This window comes from Phalacrocorax aristotelis, chromosome 14 (genome assembly GCF_949628215.1).
Source record: "Phalacrocorax aristotelis chromosome 14, bGulAri2.1, whole genome shotgun sequence".
Lineage (NCBI taxonomy): Eukaryota > Metazoa > Chordata > Aves > Suliformes > Phalacrocoracidae > Phalacrocorax > Phalacrocorax aristotelis.
This window is the reverse complement of record NC_134289.1, coordinates 1794989-1817393: the sequence shown is the minus strand read 5'-3', so window position 1 is coordinate 1817393 and position 22405 is coordinate 1794989. Positions and strand designations below refer to the sequence as shown.

The window sequence follows — 22405 nt, the reverse complement described above, 5'->3', positions numbered from 1 at the left end:
GCTCAACAGATTCATCAATGACCTGGATGAAAGGACAGAGTGTCCCCTCAGCAAGTTCACTGACAACACCAAGCTGGGAGGGGCGGCTGATACACCAGAAGCTGTGCTGCCATCCAGCGAGACCTGGACAGGCTGGGGAGCTGGGCCCAGGGGAACCTCAGGGAATTCAACAAGAGCCAGTGCCAGGTCCTGCCCCTGGGGAGGAACAACCCCCCGCACCAGCACAGGCTGGGTGGGACCTGCTGGAAAGCGGCTCTGCTGAGAAGGCCCTGGGGGTGCTGGGGGGCAGCGAGGTGACCCTGAGCCAGCACCAGGCCCTTGGGGCCAAGAAGGCCAACGGTGTCCTGGAGTGCATGGAAAGGAGCGTGACCAGCAGGGCGAGGGGGGTTATCCTCCTGCTCTACTCTGCCCTAGTGAGGCCACATCTGGAGTGCTGTGTCCAGTTCTGTCTGGATCCCCTAGTTTAAGAAGGACAGGGGACTACTGGAAAGAGTCCAGCGGAGAGGTACGAAGATGATCAGGGGACTGGAGCATCTCCCTTATGAGGAAAGGCTGAGAGACGTGGGTTTGTTCAGCCTGGAGAAGAGAAGACTATGTCGGGATTTTATAAATATCTGAAGGGTGGGTGTCAGGAGGATGGGGCCGGGCTCTTTTTTAATAGTGCCCAACGCCAGGCCAAGGGGCCACGGGCACGAGCTGGAACACGGGAGGTTCCACCTGAACATGAGGACAAACCCCTTCCCGGTGCAGGTGCCAGAGCAGCAGCACAGGCTGCCCAGAGAGGCTGTGGGGTCCCTTCCCTGGAGACATTCACCCCCTGCCTGGATGCGGTCCTGTGCCCCTGCTCTGGGTGTGCCTGCTCAAGCAGGGGGTGGGACGGGGTGAGCTCCAGTGGGTCCTTCCAACCACTACCATTCTGTGATTCTTCAATAGCATTTTCAAGGAAGAATGTCACTCCAAGTGGAATACTTTGAAGGTGGTACTCATACCTTTAGTATTGTTTCTGCCTGAGTCCACGCTATTTGAGTATGTGACATATTTTTAGCTTGTGATGATGAAATGCAGCTTTTTTGGATGGACAGTGCAGCATATAGGCATGCAAATTCTGCGGTCTTGTATGGAGGCTACATCCACTGATTGTATACATCCTGTTGAAGAAGGAGTATGGGAGAGTTGAGAAGTCAAGCAGGTAAGACAGCAATGGACTCTGAAGTGCCAGAAGTACTCGCAGTTGCAAGAGAAACTCCACATTGGTGCTGGTTTGAACATTGTGGTCCATTGTTACAGGGCAGTGTATTGTGATAATGTGACAATAGGAAGGTTATTTGCACTTTCAAATGTGAAGATGCTTTTCCAACGGGAAAACACATTGGATAGGATAAGGTCTTTGTTTTATTGTGGTATGCTTGAAGGTGAGGAAAGGTCCTGTGTATGCTGTGCTCTGAGCACATCTTCATTCGTATCTCTGAGTAGAGTACGTACCTGGTAATTGTTGTGTTTTGTATTAGCAAAGTACAAAAAAGATAAAGTACAAAGCCTTTAGTGATTAGAAATAGCTGCTTAGATGTGTATCTCGTTTATTATTTGTAATTGCTTGAGACTTGGCAATCTGCCTTATACATACAAATAATAGTTTCCCTTCAGAATGATTTAATAAGCTGAAGTATGAAGATATAGAAAGTATTGATGTAAAGATAGGCAAGTATAATTAGCAGAAAATAAATTGGTACAGAAAGTAGCCATTGGCATTTACAACAGTAGACCTCATTCAGAAGGTTTTGTTTAGTGTGATATCCTGCTGAGTGAAATTAATTTATTTGATTGCTAAATTCCCACAGATTATAGGTTTGGTAAATTGATTATTTTGTCTTCCTCTCTCCGAATTCATGGTGTCTCTCTTCGGGTCACAGGATGTCTAAGTGATGTGAGCCAATTTCCTGATTAAGCGCTCATACTACTTACGTGTGCAAAGCTCGGAGTGCCTGGGGAGGGGACATTTTGCTTAATGAGCTGACCAGAAAAAAGGAAAGGCTTTTCATGAACTACATTTTCACCTTTATTGAGTTGAAAGTGTTATATTCTTGTTGATTTGAAGAAAACAAAGAATCTGGCTTCTATTTGGGAGCTTCCAACTGAAGTGAAACTGCGAGTGAGTGTAGGAGCTTTCACCAAGTGGGAGAAACCGAGGTCTGCTCTTTCTTTAGTCTGCTTTGAGCCAAAAAATATGGACTTGTTCAACTTCTTTTGTTATTCTCGGGCTGACCTAAACCTGCTCCTCAGGATAATATCCTAACCATGGTGGTGTCAGATACTTGGGGTGACCCGTTCTCAACCACTGCTAGTGAAGAGACTCCAAGCAAAGAGACTCTCCAAAAGAAGTAGGGATGTTCACCAATGCTTGACCTTGATCTCAGAAGACTCTTGCTTCCATGAGACATTTTTCGGCTGGACAATTGAGGCATTTTTCCATGCCAGACAGACCAATTTCATGGACCCATAGAATCATAGAATCATTAAGGTTGGAAAAGACCCTTAAGATCGAGTCCAGCCGCTAACCCATCACTGCCAAGTCCACCACTAAACTGTATCCTCAGGCACCACGTCTACCCTTCATTTAAATACCTCCAGGGTTGGAGACTCAACCACCTCCCTGGGCAGCCTGTTCCAATGTTTGACAGCCCTTTTGCTGAAGAAGTTTTTCCTAATGTCCAACCTGAACTTCCCCTGGTGCAGCTTGAGGCCGTTTCCTCTCGTCCTATCGCTTGTTACTAGGGAGAAGAGGCCGACCCCCACCTCGCTACAACCTCCTCTCAGGCAGCTGCAGAGAGCGAGAAGGGCTCCCCTCAGCCTCCTCTTCTCCAGGCTAAACAACCCCAGAAAACAGCCTTCTTGGCCCACTTGGTGTTTCCATGGTGTGAGTATTTTCCTGAGTTCTTCCAAGCAAAGCCATGTGGCAAACCGCAGTGGCACGTAAGAATAGTTTTTGAATGGCCAAAACTGCATGACTCCATTTTAATAAATATTGCATTTGGAGAAGCAATTATTTTGACTCCTCTGAGCAATGGTTGATGAGTTTTAATTAAAATGATGGTTTGGTTTGGTTTTGAAATGGTGGCATTTGTTTACTGCATGTATTTTGAGGATCTGGGGAGAAGGTTCCTGCTCTGAGGGTTTTTCCCCCTCTTTAGAAGGTACCAGCTGCATCTTGATGCTGATACTTAAAAGATACATCCCCTATTAGTGTAGATTTTCATCAGAAAATAATTACTCAGAGTGAGTAGATGAAGGTGCAGAGCAATGTCAGGCTGGGGATACAAACCACCTCCAGCAAACCTGCCTGCTGCTAGAGTATGAACTGAAATATTCTGCTAGGTTAAATAATTTCAAACTGTTGTATTTAAATAACTCTACAAAGTGTCTTAGGAATAACAAGCTATCAGCACCACAACAACATGGAGCACAGAAAATCTTCAATACTGAATACCTGGAGGTGTTTTTATTTGAATTAGGGCAAGCAGGGGAGGAAAGCTCATCAGCCTGCGCACAGTTTGTGGTGCTGCTGATGCAGGATTCTCAGCAAGGCTGGAAAACACAGTGGTGTGGAATGACTGGGGCTTGACCTCAGGGCTGCAATAACCCAAGTCAGTCAGTTCTGACATGGGAAAAGGAGGCCGTATGTAATATTTCATGCTTATTGAAAATAATCCATTATAAGCAAAAGATGGATTTTAATTTCTACTTCTAGACGCAATTTTAAGAAATCTCCCGGGAATCTGGAGAGGAGTTAATGACTCACAATGTGCTTAATTGCCTGTTAACGTTAATTTGTGCTGAGCAGGAGAAAACAAGAATTGAGCGGACTGCTCTGAAAGGCTTATTGCTTCTTTGGCTAAGACAGATAAAAATGAAAGAGGGAAAACAAAAGCATTGCGATGCAACAGCCAGTTGCTTGAGATTTGCTCAAGTCAAGAAAAACAGCTGGGTTTTCTGAATGTTATTTCCATGCTCTGCCCACAGGGGCAGGCTAGTTTGAATCTCTTGGTGATTTTAACATAAAGTCAGATGTGAAAAAAAATCTAAATGGAGAGATATGAACTTAGAAGTTGCATGTAGACAGCATTTCAGAAAAGAAAAAGCAAATGGCAGCAGCTCTGTTGGCCCAGTGTCACGCAGGCAGCTGTCCGCAGCAAACTCAGGGACAAAATTCTGAGCCTTAAATAAGTGTTGATGTTCTGGTTTGAGTGGGAATAGATTTAAAATATTTATAGTCTCCCCTTCACCACTATATATTCGTCAGAAAAGTAGTCATGTGGATAATTTGACTGTCTGGATAGGATTACCTTACATGAAATTGTATATATTTTGGTGGTTTTTTTTTCAGGGAGTTAATTCTGATTTCACACAGGGTCCGCATTCTTGTTAATACTGGTACAAATCACACTGGGGAGGCCCCACCTCGAATGCTGGGCTCAGGTTTGGGCCCGTCGGGACAAGAAGGGCCTTGAGGGGCTGGAGCGTGTCCAGAGAAGGGCAGCGGGGCTGGGGCAGGGTCTGGAGCACAAGTGTGCTGGGGGGCGGCTGAGGGGGCTGGGGGGGTTCTGTGATCCTGAAGCAAGCTAAAGTGGCCTTTGTCAAGTTACTAACGGGAGCATTTTTTCTTTGGCAACTTTGGAGAAGTTCAGTGAGTACTGCCATCTGAGCACAGCTCTGTTGAATGTTTTTATGTCCAGTCAGAGACCAGACTCGTTTTCCTGTATCTAGTTCATTTGCACATCGTAATGATCATTTTATGCATTTGTCCTCTACTTGCATGGGATGATTTTTTAATGTGCAGGCAGAAGGTGACACTTTTATTGCTTTTATGAGCATCAGGAATGCATTTTAAGCTAAATTATGTACTGTCTCTGGAAATATCCCACAAGTGACTTGCCAATAAATACAAGTCATAGATTATCGAAAACTAAGGAGGACAGTACTCGCCAGAGTGAGTTAAGCTCTGGCAGTTGAGCAGTGTATTACTTGTGACCAAAAAATACAAGGTAATGCATGTTAGGAAGAGTAATTTAAACTTCATATAGACACCGATAAACCAGCATAATTATTTCGGGAAGAAGATGAGAAGAGTTTCTACAGCTCAATGAAGACAAACTCACTGTGTGCCCCAGCAGTTCACAATGCAATTAGAAATAGGTATTTTAAAGTGTAGAGAAAATAGAAAGGGCATTACATACAGTGAAAGTGATCTCACAGAACATGCTTGCAGGAATTATGCTGTGGAATTGAACTATAGGTGAAGACAAATCAGGCTTAGGCTAAAGTGTCCTCAGAGGGATAGTAAAAATCCTTAACTTCCTAATAATTTAGAAAATTACAGCTGACCTGCAGTGAATTAGTATTCTGTTAAGCTGCTAATGAGTAGGCTAAGGGGGACCAGCTGGCCGAAGCACGCTGCAAATCAATGATACTGATTTTAACAAGAAGATCCAAACCGCTAGATACACAGAACTTTGACGATAACTTTCAAAGCAAATTAGAATATGTGTGTTCACAAACATACACATCCATGTACACAGGATTTTTAATGCTTTGCATTAGGGTGGAAAGATAAAAGATGTTATTTTTAAAAAAGCAATTTGGCCTGATATTTGAAACAACTAAATAAAATGTAAGCCCTTATTTAGAGTCAATAAATACATAAGAAATCACCATGTTCCTTTGGAGTGCAGAATAACAGAGTAGTTAACGTTTGAAGAGTCCCCGGGGAGAAGTCTGAAGGGAGTAGATGTCCTGTCCAACATGGCCTCTACTCCACTGCAGTTGTATGGAAGGGAGACACTCAGCATCTTCTAGATCCTGTGTTGGAGGACACCAGGTTTGCAACCCATGACCTGCATTTACAAGTCCAGGCTAGTGGGATTTACCCTTCCAAATTGCACCAGAAATCCAGGAGCTTTTGTTCCTCTGTGTTTTCAGATGCCAGGTTAGATTGATGTTTCAGTGAATTTCCACCCTTCATAAGCAAACTGTTCCCAGCACTGTCTTCATGAGGTCCTGGATGTCTAAGGAACAACTGAAAAGTCACAGTCTCTATAAGCGACTAATTTCCATTACAACCTCCACAGGGATATGCCGCTGAATTTTCATTAGAGAAAGGAAAAAGTGCGTCTTTATAAGAAAATATCCAACCTTGTCTTACAGGCTCCCAAATGAAGGTGGCTCTGTCCCAGATAATGCTGCTCTAGTACTTGCCTTATTGCTAGAAACGGGGAAATGAGATAAAAATCTCAGTTTATCTGATTTCTAATTCCACGGGACCTTGCCTTTCCTCAGCTGTAAGATGATCTTCACCATCTGATCTTTCTCCCATGTAGGTAATAATTACTCTGAATCCATTTGGAATGACAAATTTGTTATTTCAGTGAATATTAACGGAGCCTTTTTAGAGGAGGTTATTGAGGAAGACCTGGCTTCCTTGTTTTAAGTTAATGCTTGCATGCTTGCTTGGATGCCGCGGCTGTGATCTGCATGCCTGTTCCAGAAATGAGTTATTGAATACTTGGACTATTAAAGGGCATTTTGTTAGATGTTAATCACCTGAGAGGAGTAAATTGCCTCATCTGCAAACTTGAGGAATGATCGTCAGTAAAATAGAAATGACAGAAATGGATTTATGGCAAGTGCTTCAAACAGTCATTGCTCACTTCTTTTAACTGTATTTTCATATATGTCAGTGAGCCAGGTTTTAATCTAAAGTGTTTCCTTCTAAACATACATAATGGCATTTTTAATCAAGACGCCATGTGGCCATGAATAAATCAACGTGCAGTAAATAACCACATTTGCCTTTGGCAGCCGGAGCCATAATCTTACCATGACGACCTTCTTTCTAGGAAAAAAAAAAAAGCTGACTGACAGAAATTATATTTTAAAAGTAATTTCTGATAGGGCGCTAGATTCACTGTTCCACGAGGACAGGCTCACTGGATACTGCCATGGGCAAAAAGGGGCAGCACGGAGCAACCTGGGTCACAGGGCTCAGAGCAAAGATTCAGCACCAAAACTGATTACGCCGACTTCATACCGTTTAGATACATCTCCCCTGTCCTTTATCCTTCACTAATATTCCTGTGGGCTATTTTCAGGGTCAGGTTTCCATTCTGCTTGCTTCATGTCTGCAACAGAAGTCCTGAAATTGGGTCCTGCCTTCCCTGTGTATTATTTCTCTGTTTAAGTATCAACCATGTTGGCTCAGGGAGTACGCACTAAAAACTCCCACTCACATGTCAATATTGTCTTTATCACTCTTTTGAAATATGACAATTGGAAAAGGTTTAGAGGTTCAACCACAGGCAAACTATCCTGGAGTGTCAATGGTCTCAGTCCGCCATCAGCTCAGAAGCACTGATGTAGCAGTGTGCCTGCGGAGATTTGTTTTGGGATACAGAGGCATTTGTGTAATGCGCTGATCTTTTGCAATCTGTTGATTAGCAATTAATTAAACAAATTCACAGGAGTTAGTGAAGCTTTCATGTTGTAGCTGAAATAATAATGGAAAAATAGGATGTGCTGCTTAGAGCAAAGTTAAGCATCTGTTGCCATTCAAGTGGGGACAGATCAGCTTGTGCTGGATCCAACACAAAATTTACTGAGAGCTTCCCCTCCAGCACGAGGGCAGCCAATACACGGATCAACCAACCCACAGCCTGTCGGTCTCACTGCTTACTGCCTGCCAGAAAGTTTCCCCCTTCTTCAAACAGCTTTGTTCCTGGAGCGCATTGTGGATCACGGTTCGTCCACGTGGCTGGGTCTGTACTCACACTGATGCTCATCCAAACCTGAGATGCTCCAGTTGGAGGGTTATGTGGGCTGGGTGCCGTGCTCCCGACAGGGACTTTGGGATGAGCCTGGGCGTAGGATTGGGCCTGGTCTTCACAGAGATGTCTTCTAATTGAGAATCTGGGAGCCAGTTTTAGGGTTGCAGCCCCTAGATGGGCTGTTCTTCGAGCAAATGCAGAGGAAGCTATAAGCAAAGATTGTTTGACAGCAACTGAATAGAGTTGTATTGAATCATTGAAATTGTCTTCCCAGCACTTTTTTTTTGTTTTGTTTTGGGTTTTTTTGTTAGCCATTATATTGCTTGCCTGTCTGTAATATTCCCAAGATCATGTTTTCTTAAACAATTGAATTTTCAAACCTTATTTCAAATCTGTCAAGCTTATTTGATCATTTCTCCAATACAAGCCAAGCCACTTGAAAATCCTCAACATTTAATTCACTTTCAGCTGCATTCTGTTTTTCAGTGCAAAAAACTATTCTACGGAGGCTTACTGTGCATAGCAAATTTTGGGCTTCTGAGAGGTAAGGGTTTTACTGAGGGGAGGAGAAAATCAACAGCATCATAAACTCAAAGATTAAATTGTTCTTCTCTTTTCTTTAATTCAGTAAGGGGACTGAAGCATATCCTGGAGAAAGAGAGGTGTACCAGTTATGGCTTTAGAGGCATTTTAAAGGTATTTGGTATGCCGAGCCTCCTAAAACATGTAGTATTACATATTTGAAGTAGATCCAAACTCAACTCAGGCAAAGGTCCCTGTAACATCTATAAAAAGGCATTCAGAGACAACAGAGCCCTTCTGTGGAAAGACAAAGAGCAACAGCAGGAACAGTCCCAAGAGCATGAATAAAAGCCATTAGAAATAAGGAATTAAGACGAGCCACCATCTGTTAGCCTTTAGAGCTTCGCAGAGGATAAATGTCTGGAATTACACCCCCAAATCAATAACGCATGTGCCATCCTTTCTGTTGCGACCAGCAAATGAGCATACTGCAGAGAGAATGACTTTGCTTAAAATAGGAGGGGATTTGCTGGTTGTGTATTTTTGCCTTGGGCAAATCATGAAGTCAGTATTCCTCTTGTGTCTCCAGCTGAGTGGTAATTACTCAATGCTGCCCTGGGGCTGTGCAGGTTAGAAATTAGGAGTAAGGGGTGTTTGCCCCTCAGTGTGTTGGGGTAGAATCACTGAATTAGGCTGGTTAGGATGTCCTGGATGTCTTGCAGTACTTGCTGGTGTTACCTGGGGTTTGCACCAACACTACTTGTCTGTAGGAAGGTCTCAAATGCCTCTATCATCAAGCACTCTGAGATGAATTTACGTGGGGCCACTCTCATCATTTCATGCAAATGTAGTTGTCCTAGGTTTCCACCCTGAGGAGGAGCAAACTGTGCTGGACTCTGGTGCCTGTTTTGTAGCTTATTTCTCTGCGGAGGAGGTGACTAACGTCAATACCTGGAAGACTGTTCTTGCTGGTGGTCTGCTAATCAAAAGTGCTTTTGTTTGGACTTGTCCCTGTAAATCATCTCAGATTCGTCGAAGCAGAGTGACTAGCTCAGGATTGCCCCTAAAGCCAGTTCTGCTGCTTTTTGCTGTGTCTGGCAATTGATGACGTGCCAACCATGCAGGAATGTTTCAGACAGTTTTTCCATATTTTTTAATCCTATATTATTCATCTGCTATAGGGCAAAAAGTCTTCTAACTTTTCCTGTAGTAATTCACAATAACAAAACAGAAGATATTTAGATATTTCAGTGCTTGCTTTGTGAATTTTGTAGATTCAGTCGACATCTGTGTCTGGGAACAATTCTTCTTTGAAAGTTCAATACTAGAGATCCAACTCTCAGGTCCCTTTGGTTTGGCATGAAAGAAGTTACCCAGGAGAATGTGAAATGCTTGTGGTTCAGGTGACCATAAAAACATTTATAGCTTATTTTTCTTTTGTATATATGTAATTATGAAGACAGAAAATGATGGTAATCTTTTTAATACATTCATTTAATGGTGATGATTAAAAGGAGGGAGGGGGGAAGCAGCATTACAACAGCAGCGAACATTGCAAATCAGGGTCCATGCTTTGGAAATAGTGTTGTCAGTGTCTCTGTGAAAAAGATATTATTATGACAGTTTGCTGTCAAGTGCAGTAGGCATCTGTTAGAGACAAAACGCCTGGCTTCAATTGGCTTTGAAGATGTTGTAAATACCCAATTTGGAGGAATGGGACAAAATGGACTGTGCATGCAAATGTGACTTGTCACATCCTTAAACTCTACAGTGTCTTCAAAATATTGATCAGTGTTTAAGGATCTTGTTTCAGACACAGCATGAGGGTCAGTCACAAATATCTTTCATTTCTAGGCATGGTATTAACATCTTGTGTGAGATAGTGGTTTTCATTTTAATTTATTCCAGTGCCACAGTGATGCATTTGTAGTTTCAGTCGAGATGCAGAAGCAGAAATTGGGCTTAGTGCACCCACTCTGGGATTGTCCATGGAGGCTGAAGGGTGAGGGCTCATTTCCCATGAAATCCCCCAGAGAATGGGGAAAAAATGCTGGAGAGAAAATCCTTGACAGTAAACTGTTTTGAAGAGTTGTTAATAATAACACTGCACTGCAAGCTAAGGACAATTTAATTTTGGCTGTATTGCGAATGCAAGATCATAGAAACAAAACATGCAGGGTACAGAGATGTGAGGCTTCGTGCAAAAACTATTATCTTTAATAACCTATATAATAATGTTGGAAAAGACAGGTGAGTTGGAAGGTACAGAAGCTTTCCTTTAGGACTGTAGGTATAATTTAATTTGCAAATATGAAGGAATACCAACTGCTACAGCAGAAAAAAATCCCATAACACACTCAAATGCCAAGCGCGGGTATAGGTTTCCTCTGTAGGCTGGCACAAGAGCGGCACTGCTGGGCAGTGTAAATCCTCTGTCTTGAGATGAGTAGCCAAAACTGTCCCTGCTTCAAGTTTAGTGATGTTTCCAACGTAGTTGCTGCTGTTGAGTGTAGCTCTTCGGGAGCAATTGTCCTTTTCAAGATGAATAATCTTGAGTGAATGCCTATAAAATGGGTGAAGGGGTTTACATACCTGCTAATTTCTCTCCTTCCCTCCCATCATGACAGAAACAACTTAAGTTTTTTTTTTTAAATTGTACAATTTCCTCAACAACTGTAAAATGAAACGCAGTAGGAGGGCTGTCTCTGATAATGAAGCCCTGTCAGGGAAAGACAGGGATTGACAGAAGCAAGGGAAAATAATACTCCAGAGTATCTGAGCAACCTACAGAACATAAACAGAACCTGGACCAAAACAGGGTGTGCAAACGCATCCTTTTGCAGTTGTTTTGCATACCCCATGTGTGTTCCCCACAGGGAAATCAGAGTTTTAGCCTCATGATGTCAGCAGGCCCCTTCATCCTTTAGCATCATTATTATCCTTCCATCATGAGAGGAACAAAATGCAAGCCTCCGCACTTGCTTTACTTTAGTGCTCATAAGGAAAAATGTCAGCTCATTTGCTTTCTGCATCTCCCCCATTTTCATAGGTATAGCACCTCCTAGTTTATAACCAGGTGTCTGGGAGAAAAAAATTTACTACAAGCCCCTTTCAGGAGTTTATTTACCAGAATAAGGTCTGTATTATAAGTGCCACAGCTTTAAAATTGAGGCTGTAACATTTTCACCCTCTCCGAGATTAACAGTTGCAAATGATTTTAATACTTCTGTAGCTTTAGCATAGCAGACAAACCATCTGCAGCACCTGCAGAGCAAATCTATTCTCTCTTCCTAAGAGTTGCATCATATGAGCTGTTTTCAAGGCCAGACGTAACTGTAATTAATGCAAATACGAGTGACAGTTGCTCTCCACCTCCCTTTCTCCTTTTTCTCTAATATTAAGCTAAGCGAAATGTGCCGGAAATGGCGTCAGGAAAACTAGCCTTGTCTTACCAATTACATTCGTAATAGGGTAAGGATTGGGTTGCTGAAGAACTAAATACACCTTTTCTGAACTTATTTTCTGTCACGTCTATTGTGGTCTTTATTACATACGAAAAAACCCCAACAGTTTATCCACCAAATAATAACTATTACTGTGTTAGAAAGAGGAATTTATTTTGATGCAACAGTTTGCAATACAAAATGAATATACAACTCTCTCACTCTGCGTGCTTGTGTCTCTTGCACAGAGGCATCCAGCAGCTGTGTTGGCTTCAGGCACTACTTGCACTTGTTCTCACTCTTCAGGAGACTCCCCATTCTACCACCTCCGCACAAATTTTTGCATTTTCTCCCCAGCAAGCCGATACATGGACCAGTCACTGGATGATCTCAGCGCTCTGGCATTGCCAGGCACTTCCAACACTGGATAACATGGCATCTCCGAGCACCCTGGGAGATGGTTTTGCTGATGATCTGAAACTCAGTGTGCAACTTGCTTACCAAGATGGAAATGCATATTTAAAGTACTGGAATGAAATGCCACATATGGGATGTTGCAAAAGACAGAGGCAGGTCTTCTGTTGTACTTCTGCTCTCTGCCTTCCTTGGCTTGGGTTGGGGTTTATTCCACAATCAACATTGGTTTTTTTGCTCTGTATGGCTGCATTAACATATATGGCAGGGACAGGATCTGTCCCCCAAGGTATAAGTGTGGTGTAGGAGCAATAGAGATCTTTTATTTTTTCTTCTGAAACTAACTTCTACAAGATCCCGGTTTAACCGATACCAACCAGAACTCAGGACAGATGTCAACACAGGAAAGGTCAGGCTATGTGGGTTTCTCTGTCCCAGTTTAAGAAGGCAAAGAGAAGACAGTAATAAAGACTGCACGGTAAATTTTTGTAAACTTTCATGAATAAGGCTGCAAACACATTTCTTAGTTGTTTTTTTAAGGCCATGATCCTGACACAACTTGAAGGCCAGTGGGCGGCTGCCAGTACATAGCATTTCCAGCTTGAGTTGTTCAAAATGTTGGGTTCTGTGAGTATCCTACATCAAGCCTCAGCTTCTGCTAGGTAAGATTTAGCCTCAGCTCTTTCAGAGCAGAGGGACAGTGCTGTAGGGGTGTCTCAAATGTGGTAAAGCAAGGACAAAAACATTAGCATTTTTCAACTTTCATTGCAGTTGGGTGCAGAAAAAAGAGTTTCAGGGAATGCGGACAGACTTCATTTCCTTTTACTGATCTGTTTTGATTTTTAAACTATGCTTACCCATCTGGCCCAAGGCAGAGACCAGTGACAACAACTGCATTTGTTATGGTGGCAGCCAATAATAAGAGATAAAGGGTTTGTTACGGAGTTAACCCACAAGGACTGTCTGCCACGGACTGCAAAGCTGCATGAACATTTTCAGTGAAAGCCCTTCAAGAGTTTGGGAAACGCATTTAGAAAGTAAGTGAATCTCTGCTTTTGTGTTGGGCTGAGGACAGAAGGCAGCCAAGGACCCTGTGCAGTTTTCATGTCTGTCAGAATATAAATGTCCTGTCAGAGTGCTTACATCTGGGCCACCAAGTACATTTTAGGGTAAAATCAACCCCTGGATTACAGTCAGGATTATTCAGAAGCCCTTGCTGGTTTAGTACAGGAGTAATGCCATGGGATGAATCAACAGGATAAATCAAAGCGTTGCTAATGGGGGATATTGCTTCTGCCTGAAAGTTGGGAGCAGCTCACCAGGGATGGAAGCCTGACCTTTCACACCCCCTTCCACGGCATTCAGGTTGGGCACGTCTTTACTTTTGTATTGGGGTGGAGATTCAGCATGGACGTTTTGGCGCAGCTGTTTTCCCCTGTTTTGGTAGCCTCTGTTCAGCGTGCTGAGCTCTCTGTGAAAACGCGTCGCTTCCAGAGCCAACCGAAATAGCTGCTCTGCTGTTCCTGCAGACAACAAGCAATTCCCCGTGGCATTCTCACCAGCTATGTGGACTGCCATCGCTACAAAATATTCCATAGCTGAATAGTGTGGAATATAGCCAGCAAAAAGTCACCTCTCCTTGCCAGTGTGGGCAGCTCCTCCACCAGTGCAGCTACTTCTCCTTTTCATGCTCAAAGGAGAGTCTAACAAGCCTTGGGGCAGAGAGACTGGAGAAGGTCAGAGGTTGCTCCTCGTCTTGTTATCCCTGGTGGCAGTCACATATCTTTTGTGATAAAGTGTTGTGATGTTTATGGATTGATTTTAAAAAAAAAAAAAGAGTTTATTGCCATTTGCTGTTAAAACTCAGTTTCCATAAGATATGGCTCTGGTTTGCCTTGTTGTGTGCTACCAGCACTTTTGTAGGGTGGCCTGGAGGCATCACTTCGTGTGGACCTTGGACTGTACTTCTGCAAAGGGGACATATAAAATAGTCATAAACAGTTTGATAGAAACCCTTTTTAACACCCATATCGCCATAAATAACTTTGAGGAGCAGGGGAAGGCTGCAGGTGAGCAGAATGTCAGTTGTGAAAGCATCTCTATTCCATATCCAGCTTTACTTCATAACCCCATCATGCTGGGGTTGGGGGCGGGGTTGAATAATCAGCGTTGGAGGTGTTAGATGGGGTAGTGCTGATCACTCTTCAGCTGTTTGCTTCATGGGGGAAATTGTAGCAGAGCTGGAGCCTCTTCTGCAATTCAGTGTTTAACCAGTATCTCTCAAAATATTAAAGGATTAGGCAGCAGAGAAAGCCCTGGTCATCATCTCTGACCCAGGAGTGATCAGGGCACTCACCCAGGATGAACAAGGTGGGGTTCCCACCTCAGCACAGGTGTGTTGGTGTGCAGATCTTTCCCCTTCAGGGCAACTTCTCAATGGTATAGTCAGTTCAGGTGGAGAAATTTCTCCTTGTTATAGGCAGTAAGAAGCAGCTGGAGAAAGTGCACAGGAGGACTGGGTAACCATGCTGGTAGGAAAGACAGCTTGCTGGGAAGGGCTGAGCAGGTTGCGAGTGCGTCTCAGCGTCTGCTGAAGGCACAGTTCCTGGGCAAAGTGGGGGATGGTTGTGGCGAGAAGTGTGATGAAGTCCTTCGCTTGTGTTGCAGATAGGAAGGAGAGTCAGGGGTTTTAAACTTTGTCAAGAGACTTCAACATTTGATACCAGAATACTTTTTTTTTCTGTCTGTAGCAATTGTTACTACCTAGAGCAGAAGATATGGATGTTTTGAAATCTTCATTATTGATGGGTTTTAAGAAGCAGTTGGAGAAGAACGTGTCAGAGAAAGTCTGGGTATACTTGATCCTGCTTTGTTAGGGACAGAGCAAGTAATTTCTTGATGAGAGTAAGCTGCATTTACTAGGATTTCTTCTATCATAAATAATGAATAGAGCCAAACTCCAGTGCTGAATGTTCTTTTGTCTTTTCAGACTTTTTCACAAATGTCATAAAACTGTGGAAAAAGGAATATAGTTCTTCTTACCTATTGCAATGCTGAAACATCTTCAAAGATTTCCTTTGAGTCTTCTGGTCCTGTTTGTCTTCCTAGTGTATGTTTTCCCATTGCAGCAGCCTCCTGCTCAGCTCTTTTCCTCTAAGATTTCCCTTTAGAGCTGAGGCTCCATTTTCCTTTGAGTACAACTACCCACATGGAAATAATCTCCAAAACATTGATATTTATATGCAAATATTTAAATAATACAGGCAGGTTTTGGGGGAAAGCAAGAATCTATTTTATGAATCTCTCTAATGTTGTCATGGAGAGAGTGGGGGGTCTATTTTTATTGGCCTGGAGAATCAAGCCAAGCATTCAATACTGTCTTATACAGTTAAGCATGTGTTTAAATCTTGTTCTTCTATCGTTGTTATCATCAGCTCTGCTGGCCTGAATTTGTGACATGTTTTAACAGGTCAATAAATGTTGTCTCTCCGCTGTTTTATAAAAGCATTTGCTGAGTACAGGTTTTTTTGGTATTGAAGTGATGAGCAGTCCTGTAACACCTCTTCTTACGAGACTCAAATACAATTTGGCTGTGTGGTCACTTCTAGCTGTTTAGGAGGATACTGGCCCATTATAAACCACCATAAATATGTGATATTAATTGTGTAATTCTGTGATGTGATGTAGTTGGAGTTTGTTTTGTCAACAGATTTATTTTTCCCATTATCTGCGCTATTGCTGTCTTAAAGTTGTAAGCATTTCTATTAAGAAATTTTCCTTGTTTACTTAATATCCTGTTTTCAATTTAGAATTTGTTTATATGCTCATATGCTATTTTGCTGTTTCTCACGCATTTGGTCTGTAATAGACATCTTCCGCTACCCTCCCTTCGATTGCACAGACTTAATTATCTGTAAAAAATGTGTTGTGATGCATTCTCCCCAAATTTTGGAGTGCAGTGATACAACCACAGTAAAATTTGACCAGATGTCTGGGAGTATTATCTTCTCCCATCAGTTTATTCCTCATTTGGGAATGTTAGAGTTGGTATAATGAACTTTCATTTTATACTTAGGCCCAGACATCATATAATCCTTTTTAGTTGTTTCTGTTTGCTCTTGTTACATTATGGACCCATGTGTTTCCAGTGAAAAAGAGTGCTTCCTAAGGAAAAAACAAAAAGTGTTACTGAAGGCATGAATGGTCATATTTTTCTGCACCGAGTTGGCCAGTTCTGTCTTGTTTACCAGTGAACACACTCAGCTGATGGGGTTCTTTTTAAACAAATAAGGAAGGCTTCCAAACTTTGTAATTCCACTGCAGCAGACTATACGTTTAAGCTAATAAAAGCAAATTCTGCTTTAATTGCGCTCACAAATTAAGTTCACCGGGCAATTCATGCTTGGCCACAGACAATATACAGGGTTTTGCTATCAAGCCCTCTGCAAGGTCCCTCCTTAGGGAATTCTGCTGCCTCCCTGGGGCCCAGGTTAAGGACGTTGCTAGGAAGCTTCCTAGCCTGGTACGGCCCTCGGACTATTGCCCATTACTGGTCTTCCATGTGGGAGGTGCTGAAGCTACGACACGTAGCCCGAGGGCAATCAAAAGAGACTTCAGGGCCTTAGGACAGCTTGTAAGGGACTCTGGAGCACAGGTTATTTTCTCCCCTCTCCTTCCAGTTGCAGGCAGTGACACAGGAAGGAACAGATACACACAGCCTATTAATTCATGGCTCTGTGGCTGGTGTCGCCACCACAATTTCTTTTTTTTTTTTGATAATGGGATGGCTTACACAGCACCAGACTTGCTGGTGTCTTTTGGGATTTACCTTTCTCAAAGGGGAAAGAGGGTCTTTGCTCACGAGTTTACAGGGCTCGTTGACAGAGCCTTAAACCAGACTTGAAGGGGGAGGGGTTTAATATCAGGCTTGCCCAAGACAAGCTGGGGGATGACATGCTGTCATGGTTTAGACCCAGTCAGCAAGTAAGCGCCACCCAGCCACTTGCTCACATCCCCCCCCATGGATGGAGGAGAGAATCGGAAGGACCAAAGTAAGGAAACTTGTGGGTTGAGATAAGAACAGTTTAATAATTAAAATAAAATACTAATAGTAATAACAATAATAATATAATTAAAAGGAAAATAACAAGAGACAGAGGGAGAGAAAGGCAAAACCTCGGGGGGGGGGGAACCAAACAAGTGGTGCAGCCGCTCACCACCCGCTGACCGATGCTGCCCGTCCCCAAGCCGCAATCACTGCTTCCCCCCGGCCAGCTCCCCCCAGTGAATATACAGGGCATGACGTTACATGATATGGAATGTCCCTTTGGCCAGTTTGACTCCGCTCTCTTGGCTGTGCCCCCTCCCCTCCCGGCCGCTTGTGCCCCCGGCAGAGCCTGGGAGGCTGGAAAGCCCTTGACTAGCACAAGCGCTGCCCAGCAACAGCCAAACCATCGGTGTGTTATCAATGTTATTCTCGTACTAAGTCCAAAACACAGCACTGCACCAGCTGCAGGGAAGAAAAGTAACTCTATCCCAGCTAAAACTATGACACACACCAGGTTAGAGGGACGGGGTGCTAGCAAGGTCCCTCAGCCTGTGTCTCGGAGATGCGCTGGGTTCAGTGGAGCACAACTGAAGTTGTACAGAAACGAGCTAGGTGTTACTGAGTAACAGGATCCAAGAGAGGAGCACCAGTGAAACACCTTAAAGGAGTTAAGGGGTGTTCCTCTAAGAAGGTGACATGGATGACAGCTCACCTGAAGTGCCCCTACACAAGCGCACACAGCATGAGCAATGAACAGGAGGAGCTGGAAGCTGTTGTACAGCAGGAAAGCTATAATTGCCTTCATGGAAATGTGGTGGGAGGCTCGCACAATTGGTGTGCTGCAATGGATGGCTATAAGCTTTTCAGAAGGGATAGGCAAGGCAGGAGAGGTGTTGGGGTAGCTCTGTATGTTAGGGAGTGTTTGGATTGTCTAGAGCTTAATGATCATGACGACAGGGTGGAGTCTTTATGGGTAAGAATTGGGGGGAAGGCCAAGACAGATATCATGGTGGGAGTCTGTTACAGACCACCCAGCCAGGATGAAGAGGCAGATGAATTATTCTACAAGCAGCTGGGAGAAGCCTCATGATCACTAGCCGTTGTCCTCGTGAGGGACTTCAATCTACCAGGTGTCTGCTGGAAATCCAACACAGCACAGAGGTAACAGCCTAGGAGGTTCCTGGAGTGTGTGGAAGATAACTTCCTGACACAGCTGATGAGGGAGCCAACTAAGGAAGGCGCCCTCCTGAACCTGTTCTTCACAGAGAAGGACTTGTGGGTGATGTGATGGTTGGAGGCTGTCTTGTGCGTAGTGATCATGAAATGATAGTTTTTTTGATTCCTGGAGAAGTAAGGAGGGGGTCAGCAGAACTGCCACCTTGGACTTCCAGAGGGCAGACTTTGGCCTGTTTCGGAGACTGATCGACAGAGTCCCCTGGGAGGGAGCCATGAAGGGCAAAGGAGTCCAAGAAGGCTGGACATTCTTCGAGGACGAAGTCTTAAAGGAGCAGAAGCAGGCTTTCCCCATGTGCCTGAAGACAAGCATGTGAGGAAGAACAACAGCCTGGCTGAACAGAGACCTTTGGCTGGAACTCAGAAGAAAAATGGGAGTTTGACCTTTGGAAGAAGGGGCAGGCAAGTCAGGAGGACTATAAGGGTATAATGAGGTTATGCAGTGAGAAAACTAGAAGGGCCTAAGCCTAGCTAGAGCTTAATCCGGCTACTGCTGTAAAAGACAATACAAAATACTTCTATGAGTACATTAGCAGCAAAAGGAAGGCTAAGGAGAATCTCCAGCCTTTATTAGATGTGGGAGGAAACATACTGACAAAGGATGAAGTACTTAATGCCTTCTTTTCTTCAGTCTTTAACAGCAAGAGCAGTTGTTCTCTGGGTACCCAGCCCCCTGAGCTGGAAGGCAGGGATGGGGAGCAGAACAGAGCCCCCATAATCCAAGGGGAATGGTTAGCAACCTGCTACACCACTTAGACACACATAGGTCTATGGCACCAGATGAGAACCACCTGAGAGTACTGAAGGAACAGGTGGAAGTACTCACCAAGCTGCTTTCAATCCTTTATCAGCAGTCCTGACTAACTGGGGAGGTCCCAGCTGACTGCAGATAGCAAATGTGATGGCCGTGTACAAGAAGGGCTGGAAGGAGGATCCAGGGAACTACAGGCCTGTCAGCCTGACCTTGGTGCCAGGGAAGGTTATGAAGCAGGTCATCCTGGGTGCCATCATGCAGCATGTACAGGATCCAAGTGATCAGAGCAGTCACCATGGGCTTAGGAAAAAGTAGGTCTTGCTTAACTAGCCTGGTCTCCTTCTGTGACAAAGTGACCCACTTAGTAGATGAGGGAAAGCCTGTGGATATTGCCTACATGGGCTTTAGTAAAACCTTTGACACTGTTTCCTGCCACATTCTCCTGGAAACACTGGTTGCTCATGGTTTGGATGGGTGTACTCTTTGCTGGATAAAAACCTGGCTGGATGGGTGAGCCCAGAGAGTTGTGCTGAACGGAGCTAAATCCAGTTGGTGGCTGGTCATGAGTGGGGCTTCCCAGGGCTCAATGATGGGGCTGGTTCTGTTTAATATCTTTTTCAGTGATCTGGATGAGGGGATCGAGTGCACCCTCAGTAAGTCTGCCAATGACACTAAGTTGGGTGGGAGTGTTGATCTGCTCAAGACATTTGGATGTGGTGCTTAGGGACATTGTTTAGTGGTGGACTTGGCAGTGCTTGGTTTATGGTTGGACTCGATGATCTTAAAGGTCTTTTTCAACCTATATGATTCTGTGTGTCTTCAGGTCTCCCTTTCCTTTTTGTATGTGGGTTTTCTCTCGGTATAGAAGCAACCACCAAATTGTGCCTCTAGAAAGCATTTAGGGCTCATGAAATGTAGATGGAGTGATTACCCCAAAGGCATATGTCAGGACTTGCTCTCCAGAGTTCAGGATTGAAAAAAATGATAGGTTTGTCTTGGGTTTTTTAGCTCCCCGAAATGTGGAGAGCAACTTTTATGTAGTTATGTGATCCCAAGTAAAAAGTGAAACCCTCTGTGAAAGGAAAAATATTATTTGTTTTGGGTTATGTTTATCTGTCAGCAGGGGACTCTTCCCAGTAGTCAACTCCCTCCTCACTTTGCACCTGATCATCAGTGTTCCTGAAATCAGAGCAATGCATCGGGAATCTCAATTTAATGTTAGGAGCATAGGACATGTGTACACCATGTTATGGACTGTGTTAAAGCAACTCTTGGGCAAACTGTTCTTGTAAATAGCCTCTGTAGAGCTGTATCAGCTCAGTGATAGGCTTGGGCTAATATTTCATGTAGCCGCATTGCTTATTCACCTACTAATGCAAGTACAAGTGTTTTTAATTAAAGCAGGTATAGCACTGCTTTCCTGCCTCTGGAATGTATGTTGTGTTTATGTGTTTCGTTTAGTATCACTTGGGAGTACTGATGAACATCAAGTTTTTTTGGAAAATAGAGAATGAGAGACCAAAGTTGCAGAATCACAGACTGATAGAGCTTGGGAGGGACCTCTGCAGGTCATTCAGTCTGACCCCACTCTTCAAGCAGGGCCACCTGGAGCTGGTTGCTCCGGACCATGTCCAGATGGCTTTTGGCTATCTCTGAGGAGGGAGACTCTGAAACCTCTCTGGCCAACCTGTAAGGTAAGGGCCACAGACTGAATTAAATCTCAGCCCTGTGGACCCTGGGCTCTTTACTGCTGCATCACCCTCTACCCTCGACCAGCAGGTCCAGCCTGTCCTGGGAGACTACTGTTGAGGGAAATGCTACCAAACGAGAGGAGAAGTTGCCTTTTTGGCAAAAGAACACAAAAAAATTGAATGTGAAATTCCTGATGAAGTCTTCAATAATTGTAATGCTCCTTCGATGCTGTTTTGCTGCTGACCCCATACCCTCTGTGGCTTCATGCTCTGCATTTGTTATGTCTGTATGTGGTTTCAGTCAATCTTTTATCTGTTGCCGGTTAAAGCTGATCTTTCCTCCCTTCTTTTATTCTTCTTATTTATTTCTGGTGGGATGGAAGCAGACCAGAAAAAAACTTGCAGTCATACATGTGACTGAGCAGGTTTGCAATAAATCCTTCACTGATTCTTACCCGATTACCAGCTTTACAAGTGGTTCTCCAGGTGTTTACTGTAAGTGATCTCCCATCATCACAAAATACATTTTGGCTGCTAGAAGATTGGATTTCCATTATATATGCTGCTTTTCTGGTGAATACTTGTTCAGCCCCAGAGGATGAGGGCAAAATATCTCTGGAAGATAGATGAGAGACATGCAGCTAGATTTATGACTTGTATAGAGGGATCCATTAATGGAGGTTTCTCTTATATTGCAGTGTTCCCACATTCCAGAGCCTTCCTGAGGAGATACTTAGTAAGCTTGCAGATGTCCTTGAAGAGGTAAGTGCTTTTAATTCTGAGAGCTAATGAGTTCAGAGTCTGCGAGCCTTCTGGTGGCAATATCCAGGCTCTTTTTGTCAAAAGAACAGCTTCAAAATTTTATTCCCGGTTACAGCTGACTGTTCCAGCACATTGAGGTGGCAAGAGGAGCTGTATGAAAAATGAATCCAGTTTTGAACAGGGCTTACATATTCTTAATTGGATTTCTATCCAACTGGGAAGTAAAACAATAATTTCCTGCAGTGTGCAGATGGGAAACCTTCTTCTCCAGCCCCTGGTTCAGTGGTGGAGGAGGAGGGATGTGAAATTGTAATCTCCTTTCAAATTTGATGGGATGCTTATGTTAGAGGGCAATATTATACCTTAAAGGAGGTGTCATGGAAAAGCTGCTCTCGTAAGAGTTACAGCAGAGGGGGATGATGTAATGCATGTTGAGATATTTGATGGTCTGGATGGAGTTAGCTTTGCCTACCTGGCTATCACTAGTATCTCGTTAGTGTCAGGCTTTTAATGAGTCTTTATTTTTAAAAAAGAACCAAACCCCAGCACCCCCAAAAAACAACAACAAAAAAACAAACAAACCCAGAAACAAACAAAAAAACCCTAATAGGAATCATAAAATCCACCAAACCCCCTTCCCCAAAAAACCCTGCACCCTCCCCCCGCAAAAAACCCTACTCACCAAAACCAATCAAAACCCCCAACCTTGCCCGTAAGGGGACGTG

The 22405-nt window shown here is 43.8% G+C and overlaps 1 protein-coding gene across 2 annotated transcripts in view; it reads left to right on the top strand.

The window, feature by feature from the left end:
- Positions 1-22405, top strand: part of PRKG1 (protein kinase cGMP-dependent 1) — a 531163-nt gene that overhangs the window by 347770 nt on the left and 160988 nt on the right. For both annotated transcript variants that reach the window (XM_075109355.1, XM_075109356.1), the window contains exon 5: positions 21617-21680. In XM_075109355.1, coding sequence (XP_074965456.1) covers positions 21617-21680 — 64 coding nt within the window. The remainder of the gene's footprint in view (positions 1-21616; positions 21681-22405) is intronic.